The sequence below is a fragment of the Microplitis demolitor genome, chromosome 4 (genome assembly GCF_026212275.2).
Source record: "Microplitis demolitor isolate Queensland-Clemson2020A chromosome 4, iyMicDemo2.1a, whole genome shotgun sequence".
NCBI lineage: Eukaryota > Metazoa > Arthropoda > Insecta > Hymenoptera > Braconidae > Microplitis > Microplitis demolitor.
In genome coordinates, this window is record NC_068548.1 from 19,916,453 (window position 1) to 19,936,669 (window position 20,217).

A 20,217-nucleotide genomic window follows, 5' to 3' on the forward strand; every position below is an offset into this window, starting at 1 on the left:
ATTTTTCTTAAACTTACGTCCGTCAGGGTTTTGATCTTTTATTCGCATATAAAATGTTATAGATTTTATAAAAAATTTCTCCGATTTCTGCAGATTTTCTATAAAATGTTCCTGTTGGTCGATTTTCTGCAGTTTTTGTTTAGAATGTTTCTGCTCGTCGACTTTCTGCAGATTTTCTATAGAATGTTTCTAACGGTTGATTTTCTGTAGAATTTTTTTGTCGGTCGATTTTTTGCAGTTTTTGTTTAGAACGTTTCTGCCGGTCGACTTTTTGCAGATTTTCTATAGAATGTTTCTGTCGGTCAATTTTTTGCAGATTTTCTATAAAATGTTCCTGTCGGTCGATTTTCTGCAGTTTTTGTTTAGAATGTTTCTGCTCGTCGACTTTCTGCAGATTTTCTATAGAATGTTTCTGACGGTTGATTTTCTGTAGAATTTTTTTGTCGGTCGATTTTTTGCAGTTTTTGTTTAGAATGTCTCTGCCGGTCGACTTTCTGCAGATTTTCTATAGAATGTTTCTGACAGTCGATTTTCTATAGATATTCAAATATTCAAAAAGATCAATTTCATATTCATTACAATTTTATAAATATAAACATATACATATATGTAGATATTTAAACCAATTCTATCCACATGCGAGTAAGCTAAGAATCGACGAATGTGTACCAGACATCTAGTGGCAAAATTACGTATTACATTTTATACTTTAGCTTGCAGTAATTTGAAATAAATTCGTACACAGATTGTAAGGAGAAAATAACTCAATATAAATTACAATAAAATGTAGAATTAAAGTGAATGAGGTGAATTTTTTTGATATTGGTAATCATAATGGTAATGTATACAATTTAAAAGTATCTGATCTTCTTATTCTTTTCCGTGTCACATTTTATTGCTTTCAGACATCGTAATAGTTTTTTTTTTATCTTTCTTTAACTTGATAATACTTATATATACAATATTGTCTATCCATAACAACTATTGCTTTCTCTTGTTCGAAAAAAAAAATCCTCATGTTAAAATCTCTCAGAACTCTTGACATTTTCCTCCGCTATAGTCTTCATCCTATACTTGACGATACTCAAAAAGAATATTCCAGAAGAAAAGTTTGTCTCAATCCTATTCTTATATATCTCTAGTTTTATTTTTTATTATATTATTATTATTTCTCAGTGTCTCTATAGTTCGCTTAATTTTCGAGGACTTAAAGGTAGAGAAAAAAATATATTTTTGCTGAAATTCGTAGATGAAAATCTTCAATATTGTCGTGATCGTTAAGACGTAAGTGTACTAACGAGTAAAAAAATTTCTAAAATGAACAAAAGAAATAAACATTTTTTTTTTTATACCCAACAGCTAAAGTTCTTAATGATAATAAATTTTATTGTGCTGTTAACATTTTAAAGTTGAGAAATATTTCACAAGCATACTTTTATTATCCTCATTAAAGTTCGAGGTAAATTTATTTATTGTAATTTTTTTTTTCTTTTTTGTACCCTATTGCTGAAACTTTTTCTCGAATTATAAAGCATAAATGTTATTTATAGAACACCAGTTATATATTTATTTTTAAAATAATTATCTAAGTTTACTATGCGAGAATTAATCTGCGACATTCGAGTTTCCGAGTCGTAATTATATTTTTTTTATTTAAATCTCTTGTCTGCTTATAATGTTTTTGCTTAAAAAACATTTTTAATTTATTATTCAATTTCATAAAACACAGAAAAAAATGGAGTAAGGGGAAGAGCATGACAGAATAGGGTAGTCTCCGAAAAATGTAACAGATTTTTTAAAAAAAATTTAACAAGCAGATCATTCATACTTCTTTCAAGTATCAAATATATTTTTCCATCTGATTTGAAAGTAAAAGGAAAAAAAAAATTTTGATCTCCCATTTTGTCTGACTCTACTTTAATTCACATCTTAATTAAAAAAAAAAAAAAATCAGTAATAATTAATTAAAACTAGTGTATATTTTTTTCATTCACTTTTATCATGAATCTTGTCTAATGTGGGCAAAAAAATAGACATTGTTTCTGAGAGGAAGCAAAAAAAAATTTTAAATCTACACCACATTGATAATTCGATAAATTAAACCCAACAGTTTACTCTCGAAGTGAGCTTGGTGAATGTGCAGGCGTAGTACTGTAGATATGTAGTCCATTCGGCGGTACTACTTGTTCTCGACGCTTCTGTGTCTGACTTAAAATATGGGCGTCGGCCACTCCTCCTTACAACTGGGAAACTATTGTCCGCCCGTAACGGATTCGTACCACTACACTGACCTCGCAAACTCTCTTTTTCAAGTGTGTGTATGTACATCTGCTATTTTTTTTTTTTTTGTCACGTAGTCTTCCTGGCTCGATGTCACACCCAAAAATACACTTTAAAAAAGTGAAATAAAAGATTTAAAGTTAAAAGTGAAAAACGACTGACTATCTTTTAATTGTTCTCGCAGTTTACCGATCGGATTCGATAGATAGCAAGTGGATTCGCCAGTCAGACGTCTGACCGCACCAAAACTTTTCCACCAGTCGCTTAAGTGCTCAAAACAGTTGCCAACAGCGTTGGAAGCCGGGGGAGACTACGGAAAAAAGGGAAATAAAAAAAAGAGCTACGGGGGTCGTCAGGAGCTAAGCGCGAGACAAGAAAGTGCAAGAGATATTGGAGATAAAAAAAAATAAATGAAAACGAAGAAAGCAACAACTGAAGTATGTGCGCTCGTAAGAAGTCGAGGCCAAACGATAAAGTGTCCTTTGCGCCTTACACTACCGCATTGCCGAGTCGAGGAGAGGATTTTCCGGGTTGTTATTTATCTTTTCAGTGTATAATATACAACGAGCATTGTACAATATACCTTCTGTACATCTCTCAAAAAATTTTTAAATTGTTCACCATTTATTGACAATACAATAAAGCTATTAATTTTTAATGGATTATTTGAACGTTTGAATTGCAGTTTTTATTTAAAAAAAAATACCAAATACCCCCAAAAAAAAAAAATTCGTTTCACTCCTGAGTGAATTAATGTTTTTTTTTAAAATTAAATTGGACAATTGAACTATCAGACAGTAATCAATTAGTTGACTGTAAACTTGAAAATTAAAGGTGTTTCATTTTACCCCATGATATCCATTTATCTTCTCTACATTGGATTTAAAAAAATTTTAGGGAGCTTATTTTATCTTCTCCCCCATTTCTAACAATATTTTATCAAGCTGTTGAAATTTTTTTGTTAAAAAATTTTTATTTATGAACACATCAATACGTAAATTAATGTATTGAAGATAAAAAAAAGTATCACAAGAATAGCGAACAGGAAAAAAAAAATTTTGTTGATATTTAAATAACAAAAAAAATGTTTATGGATGTGAGTAGTTTTTTATCATTGTTCGAAAACAAGAGTATCAAAGATGACAGGAAATGGGACATAGCATGACAAATATTCTTTTTAAACGACTAACCCGCAAGTATATATAAACCGGTCGGTTCACTTCCCGGTACATTGAGCTTTCTAACATGATGGATTTACGGACAACATAATTCGCGGACGGCTGACAAAGGGGAGCAGAAGCAAAACGACGAACAAGACGAGGGAATAAAGGGGCTATAAGAAAGTAAAATAGAGATCCGAATATAACGGAGAATAATTCAGTGTCTGAGACCTGGTGACACTTGAAAGTAGGATAAGATAGACAAGAGTAGAGTAATTTCGTTTGACGATACGATCGCACACATAATCTGGAAAGTGTTGGACGAGTTGAATTGTCGAGGTGTTTATGTCTCGTTTTATTCGTCCAGCGAAATTGCTCCTGGGGATTCACGAGCACTACACTGTCGGGAGCTGTTCCATCCCGTTCCGCGTGGCCCCTCGTCACCCCAATCTTTTATCTCTGTCTTCCACTCACTCAATCGCCATATAAATGTCTCTTTCTCACGAGTGTAGTTTGATTTTCAGGCTGTATATCGGGTTGCCCTCGTTTACACTTTTATTTCCTCTCTCCCTCGAGTCCATAATAATAAATTGTACACAGCAATAACCCCCGTGTCGATTTGTCATAAAAATTACCAAAAGGTCAGTAAGCAAATCATCGTGAATAATATTCATATTTATTCTACAGCTTCAATATTGTACCAACAATTATTTATTTAACTACTTTTTATTATTTTTTTAAAGTCTGCATTTATATTTATAATAATAATTTTAAACTTGTAAATAAAGGAATAAAAATATTTTTAGTAACTTCCACTTTGTTAAAAAATAATAACGATGTATTGTATCTGAGTAGCTGTAGATAAAAAAATATAAAATAAACGGCATGATGATAAAAACGGCTTACAACGTTTTACGATCAAAGGAAAGCTCGTCAGACCGACGCAGAAAGCTCACTTGTCCGTTTAACATCGTTGAACCAATGACCTTACATCTATAGGTCTATATATATATATATATATATAAACGGACAAGTACGCTCACAGGCACAACAATGTTTGTAAACTCAGCACAAGTCAACGAAAGTACGTGTACAGATTTAAGTTAAAAAATGTCTGGAGTCTTGTCGAGTGTGTGGACTGGACTCTCTTTCCAAGAAGACAAGATTCTACAAATGATAAAAAAAAAATTTATGAAGAATAAAAAAGAACTGAATGTAAACCAGCAAGTTGGGCTGCTGGGTTGGGTCGGACTGATGCTGAGGCTGAGTTTGGATCTAGTTGACTGTTAGATTGGACTATTGGCTACATTCACAAACGATCGGAAGGACCAATTGTCGGTTTATATATAGGAACTTGAAGGCTGGTTGTTGTAGTAGTGGTAGTTGAATAGGAACGGATGGGGATCGACATCTGAACGTCTGGTGTGTAGAGGCTGCTACTACTGATGCTATTGGTACTTTTGCTGTTCGGTGTCGAGATGAGAACCAAGCACGTCCGTAACGGTACCATGAGGCGCTCGAGTGTACGTATAAGATCGACGAGATGAGAATACGGGAGGCTAAGAGTGACTTTCAGGAGAATAACAAAGAAAGAAAGAGTAAGTGTGTGGGTGGGGGAGAGCGAGAGGGTTGAAAAGGTTCTACGGCACGTGAGCACTCACGCGTGCCAAGCAACTGTAAACGAAGCACTGGCTTTTATATATATATCTATACAACAAAATAACAATATCACTGTGAGCGAGCTATTGAAAAATATACGCTCGAGAGAATATTTTCTATGTCGATTTTCAAACCCCTCAATAGTATTGCTTTCTATTTGTTATATTTTTAACGTAATATTGTTATTGCGAATATAAGTTGATATCTAGGTTCAAAACAATTTTTTTTTATTGCTTATAGAATATAAATATAAATTAATAACATTTTCTTTTTTATTTTAAACTGAGTTGGTAATTGAAATTTTATCAACAAAACTTTGTGAAGGAAAAGCGGGAAGAAATTGTGTACTTGAAAATTTTAAAACTTTCTTGATAAATTTTGATCAATATTGTACAATAAAAATATATAACAATGAACATTTATTATCACATTCATCACATATGTTATGGTAGTAATGGTGACGAGTAGCACATGACTGATGAGCTACATCCATAACGGCTCTGACAGAGAATCCATTAAAAAAAATCGATAGTCAAGAGAGAAAAGTTTAAAAATAAATAAGTGCTGAAGAATAACAATCTGTAGCTGTCACTGTGTATTCCTTCTTAGCCATCGATTTTATTTTACAATTTTATTATAAATTTTTTTTATTAAATTAAAAAAATATGATGATTCACATTCAAATTTAGGTTTTAAATTATTAATGACCCAGGGTCCTAATTTTGTCCAGACCTTCTCTACATTTAATTTATTAATCATTTGTAATTTTATTCGGTCTCTATTTTCCCGGCTTAAATTCAAAACGTTAGATTCGAAGTGAAAAGGTAAAATCGGAAGTAAATAATACTCATTGTTATAATATGTAAAGTACAATAATTGAAGCTCACATAATGAAGTAAAGTATGAAGTTTAATTTAACGTGAAAAAATGATAATATATTTTAAATAATATTAATTTAGCGCGCACACGAATAACCTGTAGAAAATGAATGGATGAATGAATGGTTAAAAGGAAATGGTAGGAAGGCGGTGGGTTAGTTCTCAGAGCCAGCTGATTGACGTGAAAATTGATTTCCTTACCGTCTAACAGTATGCGAACCATTACTTTTCGCGTGCCTGCAACAACTCTGATAAATCAGTCAGCCAAGCACGGATTGTCGGAAAAAGAAACGGTTTCAACTCTCCAACTTACTTCCAATAGTGTTAACTTTGATTTGTATGTGCATAAAAAACAGACAGCTAGAGAAGTAAAGTAAAGAAATAAAAAATAATGAATAGAGAGCGTGATTTCGCCACAAAAAAATAAAAAACGTTGCAAGGCTTACTAACCAACTTCACAAGTAACCGGATGTCAGATATTTTCATAATTTTTTATTTTGATTACACCGCCAATACATTTTAAAGCATCTGAACGCTTATCAACTTACTTTTCCCCTCTATTTTCTCAGTAAAATTCATTGTTTAACTTTCGTGATTTATGTAGACTGCAGACTTGGGTACACATTGTTTTGTATACCAATCAACAACTCCCAAGAGTAATTTAATTATTCAAACAAAGCACACATTGATAATAAACAAAATTTGTTGGATCGGTGGTTACCGATTGTGTTGACTCTATTTTTTTTAATAAATCGATTATTTATACTGATTGTAAGTAAATTAATTGGATGATTGATATTTAATTGAAAAATTTAATTAAAATATTAATTCTTTCAAGTTAATTATTTTTTTACTTGAACAGATTTTCAAATTCAAATTGACACACTTGCCAAATAACATTGAAATACCATAAGTGAACTATAGATATCCAATACAATGTGAAATATATTTAGTGACTAAAAAACTGTAATTTGCTTTTGACCTTAATGTGTGTTATAATACCACACTTGTTTTTAGAGTAAATTCGCAGTGTCAACCGGTTTTCAACTCGTAATTTACGTTACTTTGTGCCCGGAAATTTTCACTGTATACATTTTTTTTTATTCAACATAATCCACTATTATTTAAAATTTCGCTCATGAAATGCTTCCCGTTTATTTACAACTCAATTTAAAACTCAAAACGTTTATTGTCTCAAGTCCTTTTTTCTACTCTTGCATTATTTTTTTCTTTTACTTCTTTCGAATACTTCATGACCGCACTTGGAAAGCAATTTAGAGCCTTATTCCGAGTGTCACATTAGAAAACTTTTTAAGCCTTGAGATCCACAGCAATTTATCCTCGAAAAAATTTTCGGCCAATCGCAACTGATTTTTCTACTAAGCCCAATTTATACTTATAATTTTCCTCTTTTCAATCCTGTTACTTTTTAAAATACTGCTCGCAAAAATGGTTTTCCAATAACCAAAAGCACACTACTTCATATAATGTTTTAATTTACGCACACGCTATACTTATTTGTTCATCAATTTAAATAACGTTAATTTACAAAACTAAATTTCTACAGTCATCTCTTCAAAAATTCACTGTAAATTTATTAATTTCACTTCGCTAATTAGTCCAAATCATTGTTTCATAATCATTGTTTCATAATTTGAATAACATTTTTTTTTCAAACTTTCATATAAAAAAAATTAAAATAACATTTTCTAATATTGTTCGAACACAATACATTTAAAATCAATAATTAATTATATATATTTTTTAAACAAAAATGTAATCTCTCTAAGCAAAAAAAGCTGCTATATTCTAGCCGGGAATCTCATCTCTAAAAATCGCAGACTGCAAGTCCATTCAATTACATAGAAGCAAGCAACAATGCTCTAGTACTTTTGACGTACATCTCAGAGATGCTTTTTTCACCACGGCAATGACTTCCGTACGAGGGTCCACAAAAAGAGTTGCCGGAAAAGTGCTGCAGGTAGAAATCTTTTCACCCAACTGTCTACACAACCCTTTGCCTTTCTTCATCGCTCCCCTATATTTTTCGTTACTATTATTACTATTAATTTTCTTTGTCTCTCTTCCCCTTCTCGATTGTGTGTAGCCATTATACTTTCGCATGAAAATATCTTGTCTCATTTCTTCAACTGCACCTACTTTTACTACTTCCCTACAACCTACCTTTACTATTTTATCTACTGTCTTTTTAACATTTTTCTGTTTTCGCCCTTTTTATTTTTATTCATATTTATCTTTTCATTTCTTTTTAAAATTTTTCATCGTTCTCTTTCATTCGTTTATTTGTTTAGTTTCATTTTATACGCAGACACATATATTCACACAGCTATATAAATTCACATATATTCGCTACTGTTCACCAGTTATAACCCTCGCAGACCTTCCGACTTTACTGAGTGTTACTTCTATTCACTCATATTTTTTATACCAACCATTTCCGGCAGCGTTTCCGTTTTCCTAGGTCACTCTTACTAATCCACATTATTTAACCTTTTTTATATTTTAACGTTGAATGTTACATTCGTTTCGGAAGTGAGAGAAATAATGTGTAAAGAAAAATCTACTAATTTACGAAAAGTCGCTTCTCTGCTTATTTCTTATACATACATACATAAATAATATATATTCAACCGCATTTTACTTTTATTTCACATGCATCCATTTTGTATCATAAACTTACCAACGTAATTTAAATAGCTACAATTTCAAGACCGCGCAATGAAGACAGCGGATTAATTATTCGTTAAAAAAAATAATTAATTAATTTTTATTTTTTTGTTTAAAAAAAAATCACCACTGACTAATGATAGAATGAGTGATAACGATAAATGTGTAGAAAGAGGTTATGAAATGTGAACTAGGACGAGTTGAGAAATCATGTGCTGTCGCACATGTCGATAAGGCGTAACGTTGGAATACCAACGCCCATGAGCCAACCTGACGGTATAACCCCTTAATCTGATGTCGAGGGCAGCCATTAAGCGAATCATGGTACTTAGTGTCGATAACAGAAGCCCAGAGAGATCTTCCTGCTACGAACCGTTAATATCCTAATTAAATAGAGAAATACGTCCGTGGTGTCATTCGAGCGAAGATCAATGACGTTACGTTTGATTTTTACCAATTAACGAAAAGAGACTTACTCTATCTGCTTCAGATTCGACGGTAGACTGGACATCCAATTAATGTCCGTACACTTCTGCAGATTTATATTTTTAAAAAAAATCCTCAACGATAAATGTTAAGGTTCAGTAGTAGCTATTCAATTATTTTCTTCTTTTTTTCAGAGATTCACTTTTGTACACTTTTATTTCTGTTTCTATTTTTTTTTCTTTTTTTCTCTTTCTTTGAGTAAAATTACTGGATTTAAAGTCACGTGAATAGAGGTGTAACTTTTAAAATAACATTTTACTTAATCACTAATTGATGGCTACATACAAGCTTGTATTTTTCGTATTCTGTTGGTGAAAAAGAATTAACGTTAACTTTAAAGCAATTTAGTCCCAGTGTAAGGGTTGGAAGAAAGAAAAAAATAAAAGGTAAATTGATTTTAAAGTTTTATCGTGTAGTTTTGAACACCAGAGACCTCAAAAAGGACCATTGCTATTTAATTTAGTCTTTTATCGAGTTAAATTATTTATTTAACTTGAGTTGACTTGTTTTTAATGAAAAAAATATATAGAGTATACTTAATGCCGTATGTTTTATACAAAAGATGATATTGAGTTGGAAAATTTTAATTACCGCATTTCGATCGCAGTTAAAGAGATTTATATTACGGGGATTCATTTTTTATATCCAATAAATTAGTACTAATGGGCAAATGGTTTAGTATGGGAGCTTTCAACGTTCTCTTTTACGGGCCACCAGCATGAACTGCTAATGAATTTTTAAGTTTTAAGTAGCCGGTCTTCAAAGTCTTAGCCCCGTGTCTTTACGCCCCTGCTGCATCGTCTCAGCTCGTAGTCTAGTCTGGTTTTATTTTTTCACATTCACGTCTTGCTCGTCTCCTTCAGCATTTAAGTTGGGGATGGTAAGGAAAGTTTCCGGCAACGAAAGGTCCGGGTTTCATTGAAAATTACTTTCAGTACACTTTGTGAAATAACCATATCTAAAATCATACCGGTGGAATAATTAATTTTTTCTTGCTTATATATATGTATAAATTAAATAAATTGGGGTTGAATCGATAAAAAAAAAACTTTTTAATTTCGCTTTTTTTCTCATTGAATATTTTTTCGTTTTTATTTTTCAATACGACGAGAAAAATTGAATTAAAAAATTCGGTAATCTATAAATTACAGAAATAAAAACATTGAAAACTTACACCCCTGTTTTTTTGAGCGTCTCTTTGACAATTTGGGGGTTCGACGATTTTCAATAGTCGAATAAATGATTCGTATAAAACCGAAAATTTTATTATTGATTGTTTTGCTCAATAAATACCGAGTTAGAAAAGCTATCAAATAAAAGCCAAAACTATTGAAGACATTGAAGTGATTTTGAGTGGAAAATAATAACATTTGGAACAAATATTTACCATATTTTCTATTGTAATTCAAACTGAGAAAATTAAAATATTTTATGAATAGTAAATTTTTGAAAACTGTCTTTTATTACACGAAAAAAAAATTATGTGTATGGTTCCCATAATTTTGTGAAATTCTTTCCTATACCAGTATAGGAATTACGACCATTAATTATGGGAGCAGTTCCTATAATTATAGGAATGCTTCCCATAATTATAGGAATATTTCCTATAATTATGGGAATGCTACCCATACCATTATGAGAATGCTACCCATACCATTATAGGAATGGTCCCTATAATTATAGGAATGGTTCCCATAATTTATAGGAAGACTTCCTAGAATATTATGGAAATGGTTCCCATACTATCATGAAAATATTAATTTAAAAAAACTGTGGAAGTCATTTCTACAATACACAGAAATATTATTAAACATAAAAACAAAAATTTAAACATTTAAAAAAAAATTCGTATTTAGCAAAAAACATCAAAATTTTTAACAGAAATTTTTTGCCAACGCACAACATTTAAACAAATTCAAATTTGGGAAATAACAATTAAAATTTTGATAAAATCTCAAATTTTGAAAAAAAGTTTACACTATTTTGCAAAAAAAAAATTTTATGATATTATAGGATCGTTCCCATAATGACATGGGAATAGTTCCCATACTTTTCTTTCCGTATACTTTAATAAAATATTTTATTTTATAAATATTTAAAAAAATAATTTATCAGAATTAATTATGAGTAAAAATTTTAATTTCTGAATTTAGCTAAATATGACTTTAACTCACAATGAAATTTTTTTTCCATTCAAGAGAAATTGTATTTCTAGTCGTAAAAAATAGTTAGCTAGTAAATAAATTATTAACATAAAAAATAAAATTTTTAAGTGTTGCATATAAGAATGAATAAATTGTAACATTTGTTGAAGCCATAAGCCGTTAGATTTTATACCGTCGACATAGCAGTCGTCGTAGTATTAGGTCGTTGTCGTCGCCCCGTTGGACGTATAGTAATACGCGAGTTCGCATAAGAGAGTAAGTTGTGTCCCTTCTTCCGCCTCGGATACTTCCGCCCGGGGACATTTATTCCCTAGGCCGTCATAATTCACCGGCTCTCGTGAAAGTTTTCAAACTTAGATTAGCGATTCAATTTAGGTCGACGGTAAATCATTCTTCGAATCGTTTTTTAATCGAAACCTCGAGGAACACACGCGAATAGAGTAGCCAGTGGAGTGAGATCTACCAAGTAGTTCCTAGGAATTCTCTGGCTCCCCATACCCCACGCGAATAAATAAAACCAAAAGAACCAACAAAATATTTCAACTTCGGTCGATGAACTCAAACTTATCTGTCAAGAATTAATTCACTATAAATCATAAATTTATAAATTTAAATTAAATGATAAATATCAACTTTAAATTATTTGATAAAGAAATTTCGTTGTAAATTCAAATTATATAAAGTGTTGGAATTTTAAAAAATTTTACATTAAATCAAGTTATTTTAAATGAACCTTAATAAGAGTAAAAATTAATCTATGAAACATTTTTAATTAGTTTCAAAGGAGCATTCGAGTATTTACAAGAAAAAACGAGATAAATATATAATTCATAATAAATTTTAGTCATTAAATTTACTGCAAGTAAGTCGTGTAAAGACGGAATGTCTGTCATTAACATCTCGTTTGAAAGTAAACGACTGTTGGAATAAAACTTACACAAATATATGTATATACGTGTAAAGTGAGAAGGACGGAAAGAAAAAGAAAAACAACGGGAAGCTAGAAAATAAATAAGAGAAAGAGTTTATGTAAAGTGTGAAGAATAGAATGAGAGAGTAGAAGCACAAGTCGAGTTTTCTCGAAGGAAACTAATAATCGAATTCCCAACTCTACAGAGTTCGCTTCGGGTCACCGAATACTTCGCCTCGAGTTCCTTTATCTTCCAATTCGCGTTCTGATGCCGATGTTGATTCCCCACATCGCGCCTCTTGCCCCTCACTCTCTATAGTACGTCCCCCATATCCGCCTCGTCAACCCTTTCCTCGTTTTTTTTGTTTTTCCAATGGAAATATTTTCGCTCGGAATATTCACCGACGATTCATCTATGTCATCAGTGCATCTGCTTTTTTAATCGACGATTCACTTTTAATAGTTTTATTTCTTCGTTGAATTTTTAATTTTCTTTAACTTTTAAAGTTTTAAAAATAGTTTTCAAATACTTTCGGATTAATTATTTACAGTCGGAAATTGTTTATTTTAATAGTTTTTAATTAAGAATACTAGTTAGTAGGGAAAGAGTAGGCGGCAAAAGGGGGTAGCCTGAAAAAAAAAATTTATTTCATATTTTTTTTTTTTAATTTAATAATTATCGTAATCTGCCTGTAAAGAAATAATTAAAAAATTTTTTATTCCAGAGTAAAACAGACATTTTTAATTTTTTAAAAATAATTGTAAGAAAAAAAAATGTTTTTAAATTTTAGGCCACCCCATTTTGCTTGTCCTCACCCTATAAAAAATATAAGTGGTACAATAAGATTAATGACTAATTAAACTAAACAATTTACTTTTCGCTCTTGTTAGAAGTTTGTTATTTTTTATTTTAATCCTGAGCTATAAATATATCCAATGAAAAGTATTATATAGCTATATGTATGGCATATATGTATGGTATAAAAAAAAAAAATAAATAAAAAGTGTAGGATGATTAACAATCGTCCAGGCTTAACAGGCATCGGCGTAATTAATAAAATGATTAAATGAAGCTTTCTTTGTCGTCCATTAATTACGTGGTGAGTGAAAGAAAATGAGGGTACGGCATTCTAGTCGTGAGCTAAAGGAAAATTAAGGAGAGAGAGAAAAAGAGCAAGAGAAGTGATGGCGTAAGAGAGCTGAGGAATATATCTCACACTGGAGTAACCATAGACATTTGTAAAACGCGAACGTGACACAGCATCTGTAAAAGCGAGAAAGTACACCCGTGAACTTCGATCCACGTCGAAATAAATCCGTTTGTACCTGTACAAAGAACACGTCATAGTTCATGTAAATCGAACCAGGTCAAAATTCTAGAGCTTCCAGGCATTGTTCGATGTAAAAATATAGTCCGCTTCCTCGCGATAAGCAAGAAAAGTGCAAGAATAAAATATTTAAAGTACTTTATACTTTTCTTATAACTTATTGCATCTACATACGTCCCAGTTGTCTTATTTCTGCTTGAAACCTTTATTTTTACTATTTATTTACTTGCATTCGTTTTTGATCCTCGCATCCTTTTTTTACACCGGATTTATTTAACTTTTTTCTAATCAATATTTCACTCTTGTTTCAAATTTAATGAAATACACATTATTGTCTTTTATTTCTCAAGGTGTCTATTCCCCCCCTCCCTCGACCCTTTTCCAAATGACTTTTTATTTCACCAAAATCCATAAATTACTAGATGATCCAGAAGTTAACAGAAGATTTTTTTTTCGTCAAATGAATTACAAAAATTAAAAAAACTAAAAATATGCACATGTAAAAAATTAAAAACACTATAAGTGAAATTTTTAAAAATATTTTTTTTTTTTTTAATTTACTGCTTTGAAAAAAAATTCAACACTTATCAGACGTCGGGTATTTTCAGTATCAGAATTACTAGTTACCATGAAAAAAAATAGAATTAAACAACTAAACAACAAAAAATTTGATAATTTCGTTGTTTTCTATTTATTTTTCGTTAACGCAAACAGTCTGTAACAATAGAACTTTTAAAATTTTTGATATCCAGCAGCAGTCGATTCGATATTCATTGTAGTGAATTAGCGAGATGTGGGAATGGTTGAGAGACGTAAAAATCGAAAGCTTTCCGCTGATCAGTTGGCGTCGGCTGTTGTGGACAGCTTTGAAATCGATTCGCGAACCATTCGTTGTCGAATAGCGTGGGCGGTCAGCCGCGAGGACACCCACGAGCTCGGGGGTCTCGTTAAAAATGCAATTGGATCGAAACAGTCATGCTTCCTCTCTACTCTACTCTTCTACGCTTTTTGTGTGTTCTGTCTCTGTCTCTTTTTCTGGGCTGAAATGGTATTTTGGTTGGAACCGAACTGTGACATTGCGACTCGGCAGTCCAGCAGAGAAGGGACAGTAAAAAAATAAATAAAATAATAAAAATGTGAAAGAAGGAACATTGGCGTTACACATCTGCGTGTATGCAATATAACAGATAAAACGTAACTCTTCGAAGGGAATATTTCAACATGAAATTTTCTTTACGCGTATATTGGATTACACTCTCTTATGGTACAAGTTCTATAGGGAGAAAGAAGAATAAAAGTATAAGGGAAAGCCGCGTCTTTTGTATTCTGGATAGTTGCCGAGCCCCGAATGAGAACGAGAACGCCAAGAGAAACGATGTGTGTGCGAAAGCGTTCAGGTTTCCGTTTCCGGTGTACATTTTATGTTTCTGGATGTTTCATTGTCGAAATGCGAGTCCGTGCATAAATCCAGGATACACAAAGAGTTGAAAACAGTTGACCTAGATGCATCTAAAGAGAAATAGAAGAAGAGGAAGAAGATGAACAAAAAAAAATACTGAAAACGACTAAAAATAAAAAAACTAGTAGAAGAGGCAAATACTTGGGTCAGCCGGCGGGCATCTCCGCTACTCGAGTATATATGTTATAAAAAGATAAACATGAAATGAAATCAAGTCAAGGGAGCAAGTACGTACTGAGTTAGTACACTAATATCTAGTTTTTGACTTATTGCTTTTCGCTTATTTATATCTATATATATTTTGTCTCGCTATACTTTGTTTTTGTATGCTTGTTAAAAGGCTCGGCGCTTGGCCAATCTTCTTTACTTAATACACCTTGTCTCACAAAAGACGTTTTTTCATTTTATCAATATTTACGTCTTCGCGGGTTTCAAATTCAACTTTAACAATTTTTTTAAAATAAATGAAATATTCTGTTCTATACTTCAAACGAAGCTGAGATGGAAAAAGAACAATCGTTTCATTTTTTAATAAATAAGGCAATACGCCATTGGAAATTTTTATGCTTCCGGTAAAAATGTTAAAAAAAAAAAAACTATATGCTATCGACAGGAAAACTTTTGTTTATCGTTAGTGATAAAGGCCAGAAAATTTATTAATTTTATAAGTTTTTCGCGCTTTGTCTGTATCTACTGTGATGGCAGAGGAGTCACATTATCTGACAATGTATATATACTATACTTAAGAAACTAATTATATCACCAGTTTAATGCTTCAATATCATGATAATAACATTTTGTTTAATGATATATTAAATATAAATAAAGTTTCTGAGTTTATTAAGACGACAGGAAATTACTTGTCAGAGTAATAATTAATTAATTGAAATACGCTGTCGAACACTATCAGCTCACTTTAAAAAGCTGCACTAAATATTTTATGCAGAATAATAAAATTGATAAAAATTTCATTAAAAAACAATAAATAAAAAGAGTCGCGAGATGACTATTGATTTGAGTAGCTGTAAAAATTATTAATCTTTTTAGTGGAAATGATTATTTTGTAAATTTTTTTTTTTAAATAGTTTTCAAAAAGCTGTAGTCTTAATAATAAAATGGGGAATAAAATAAATTTTGAGTGTTTAATGAAATAAAGTTAAAAGCATATAGGAAAATTGTAAAAGGAGCAACCAGAAAAGCTGATATTTATAGCCTATGGAGATTGAAGTATAAGAAAATTAAATTTTCATTGTAATTGAACTAGCGGTCTTCAGTAAAGACATCTGTTACTTTTCTTAGAGAAATATTACTTTAATGTAACAGCTGATTTTCTAATATTTTTTTGGAATATAATTAATGAGGATAATGATAAATATTTAGTTTAAATGGCAATAGAGACAAAAAGATGTTAATTCATTATTTATAATAAAAAAATAAATGAATTTTTTTCTTTTAAATTATCTGTGCGATAAATTATACAGTCTAGCATCATGATCCGATTGCCAATTCTCTAGATGATCGAGTTAAGGGGGTCTTTACAAGAGACTAGAATAAGTACACATACTAGGATGACAAAGAAGCAAAAGCAGATGCAGAGGCACAGGAAGAGGAAGAGGAAGAGACTGAGGGTGAGGCTGAAGACGGAAAATGGAAGAAGAGAAGGATGAAGAACAAGAACAAGAGGCTAAGACAGTAAAAGGAGGCGACAGTGTATTCAAGAAGTTAGTTGTAGCTAGAAATCGATTGCCGTCTCGACAACTTTAAGTGGAGGCGCAGTAGGTCCGGGTAGTCTGGAGTCTGAGAGAGCGGGAACTAGCAGTAAGCCATCCAACGTCGGGGTAAGGGTTCAGAGTGTTGTTATTCAATGAGTTACATCCAGCTGGACCACTTCTGTACAGCCCTGGCGAACTTTCTCTCGTTTGTTTTTCTTACTTCTTGCCTCTGCGGATACTCTAGTCTGCTCTACTCTGCTCTGTTATGCTCTGCTCGAAACCCAGGGAAAAGGTTACAGCGACCTCTTCTCAACTCCAAGCTCTTTCACCCCCAACCCATTTATTTATAGTTTTCCTACGCGCCCTCTCCGGGTTTACTCTCTCACACACCACAAGATCTAGAGTCTAGTTCGCTAGTGTACTCAGTTAAAATCTGCTACAGCCAGCCAATGAACTTGCCGACCTAGCCTACATGTTTCTCAACGCCCCGATATCCCGCCCGCAGATTTACATTTTCAAATATTCAATACAGAACTGTACTTACTACAGCTCCCCTGTCTTATATCTCTATGTAGTCGTAATTTGTACGTTTTACATCTAAGCTCGATTCAAGTTGTTACCGCCCTTAATTTAAATTCCCACTGTCCATTCGCCCGGTGACCAACCCACCGCATGCATGAACATACTGTCTACCCTAATCACCATTACATTCACTATATATTTTATTCTACACATATATTAACTCCATTATTTAAATTTTCATTTTAAAATTCTTGATATTTAATTTTTAAAAAGTTAAGTAAAATTCAACTTTCTTCACATTTTTTCATATTGAAATTTAAGTTTTATTACGATTGAAAATATTTTACTCGTACCTATATTCCGAGCGCAATATCACGTTTGTTTGAAATCAAAATAAAAATGCGACTATGAAAAAGCAAGAGAAGTAAAGTGGGGAGAGAAAATATAAGAATAAAAATCTCTCATATCTCACGTATATATGTGAAATATTGTGTATGCTAGCAATTCTTTTTACAATACGAATATATCATGCAATAAGAGATAAATAATGCATTCAATATATAGCCGATGTAATGCATCATTAATAATGCAAACAGTAATCTATTAATAATAATGCCGATTTTATTATTAATTTATTGTCTGCGTGTTATTTTGTTTAGCTTGATAAATTGTATATGTGGTTATTATTAATGGATGATAAGATAATTTTCAATGGTGTCATTGAATTTAATGAGATTGCTTGAAAAAGATTTATTATTATAAATGCGGTGGTATGATCAAATGTATGTCTCTGATAGAGAAATCTTGCTACCGCACCTGACGCCACATCAATTGAAAACGTGTTCAGTTTCCTTATACACATATAGCAGGCGGGCAAAACGGGCCGCTTAGGTAATAATAGATTTTTGTGCAATTGAATACGAAGAACCTTCTTTTTTTTTTTTTTTTACTTAAACTCAGGTAATTAAACCAAATTTCAGTTGCTAGAGGAAAAATTTTTTATCCGAGCGGGTAAAACGGATCATCCCCGAAAAAATGTACAAAAACAATTTTTTTTCTAAAAATAACGATAATTAAATTATTCATATCGAATTGAAGTGATAAAAGAGGTTCAAAATACTAGAAGTACATAAAAATACCGAAAAAAAAAAAAAAATACATTGAGTCCACTGAAAAATTCCTGAAAAAAAATTTCGGGGTGGATCGCTTTGTTCACATTTCTTATATATTTGTATACGCGCCTAACCCTTTTTAAATTGTTTACAATCGAATCATTTAGTTTTGCCTAGGCAATTTTGTTTCTGTCGGAATTCAAATTATTTTTATCGAATAACCTTTAAAAATATATAATTTATAAAAATAAAAATAAACTATTTTTTAAAAACTTTATAGCATTTAAATTCAGTTTAAAAAGTAATGATTGAGTTGCTGGTTATTTAATAACGGAGATTTGATAATAAAAAAACTTACCCATGGCAGGAGCGTAGATATTTAAGTAGAGACAGTCTTCGCTCTGGTTTTGAAGATGAGGTAGAAGTCTTTTTAAATACTCAAGACGACCTCGTGGCATTCGTTCCAACGCCGCCGCCTCGTTGCTAATGTCGGGAAGTCTTTGAGGACAAACTGGACCAATTGAATGAGCGAGTCTGTCGAGATAGAAATTTTATTTTTTGTTAATTAATTTAGACATTTAAATAATGCATGAAAAGAATTAAAAAGTTCATATTTTCCGTTTCTATAAAATTTTCGGACTAACCATTAAATTCACCCTCAGTACAAATGATAAATTTCTCTTTTACAAAACTCGCACAAGGTAATAACAAAATAATAATAATTATCAAGACTTACCTAACTCCGTCCCAAGGGCTGGGAGCTTTAGTCGGTGAGAATCTGTCGCCCCCAATTGGTGGTGTGGCGTACGGTATTCCCAAATAAACATCCACTGGTTTGAGCGGCTTGTTCTCGAAGGACTGAATCAAGCCTTGAATCTTCCCATTACGCAATTGTACTAGCCGTGGATTTAATTTCGTCTTAACTGACAGCGACGAGACAATAGGCGTTGCGATTAAAAAAATAATAATAACAAAAAATCCCATTTTGTATCTCGTTCCAATCATCAGATACTCAGATATATATTTTTCATAAACTTTACAAAATTCTCAATGACAAACACCGGATTTTATTAGCGCGATAATCGATAATTACCGAATAGCAATGAACCCGTCCTGAAGCCAAGTTAAACCGTAAAGTTTCGCTTCTCATTCTAGAGTTCGATTGGCACCTTGATGATTATTCTACATCTCTACGTGTCGAAAATTACCTATCCACCCTATCCTACTGCTATAACTACTATCGCCGCCACTATCACCACTGGCACTACTACCCCTGTTCACCCAATGCCTCCTTGCCATCTGAAAGTTAATTTCATCGCCTAATTACTTCCGTTTCCACTTGAACACGTACCGGATATTTAAGCGACGAGTTGAGCTCGGCTCACTAATTACTTCTGACCATGGTTACTAGCTCATCAATCTTACTAGCTCTCGATTATTGTTTAAATAAATAAATCAATCAACAATACATACAGAAAATTTAATAAGTAAAGCTAATATATATTGCGTTTAAAATAAATTTACTAAACATCAAACAATTTATTTTTTTATAAATTTTTTAACCGATCGCGATAAACAAGATTTTTCATTTAGCTGCACAAGTAGATTCTGTTAAATTAAATTCCCGAATCTGTAACAAAAAAAGTTAAACCAATAAGATTAAGTGTTGCTACAAAGTTAAGACATTAATGTTATTTTTATTTTTATATCTAATTTTATTGATGAGTTTCAGTAAATTAGATTTCGCGGTAAATGAGATCACTCGATTTACGAGTGAACCAAACTAAAAAAAAAATATAAATAAATAAAAACAAATACTATAAAAGAGTATAGGATATAGGATATGAAAAAAGTTTGT

General features: G+C 31.8%; 1 protein-coding gene and 1 long non-coding RNA gene across 3 annotated transcripts in view; one reads left to right on the forward strand and one right to left on the reverse strand.

The window, feature by feature from the left end:
• The window catches only part of LOC103568162 (neuroligin-4, X-linked), a 132,435-nt gene extending 112,634 nt beyond the window's left edge, over positions 1-19,801 (reverse strand). The window contains exons 1-3 of one of the 2 annotated variants that reach the window (XM_053738550.1): positions 19,096-19,801; positions 18,718-18,893; positions 11,646-11,648 (exon numbers count right to left, since the gene is read on the reverse strand). In XM_053738550.1, coding sequence (XP_053594525.1) covers positions 11,646-11,648; positions 18,718-18,893; positions 19,096-19,364 — 448 coding nt within the window. In that variant the 5' untranslated portion in view covers positions 19,365-19,801. The remainder of the gene's footprint in view (positions 1-11,645; positions 11,649-18,717; positions 18,894-19,095) is intronic. The other variant, XM_014440884.2, reaches the window with a different exon arrangement.
• The window catches only part of LOC128667631 (uncharacterized), a 176,292-nt gene that overhangs the window by 116,535 nt on the left and 39,540 nt on the right, over positions 1-20,217 (forward strand). The gene's annotated exons all lie outside the window — the stretch shown is intronic.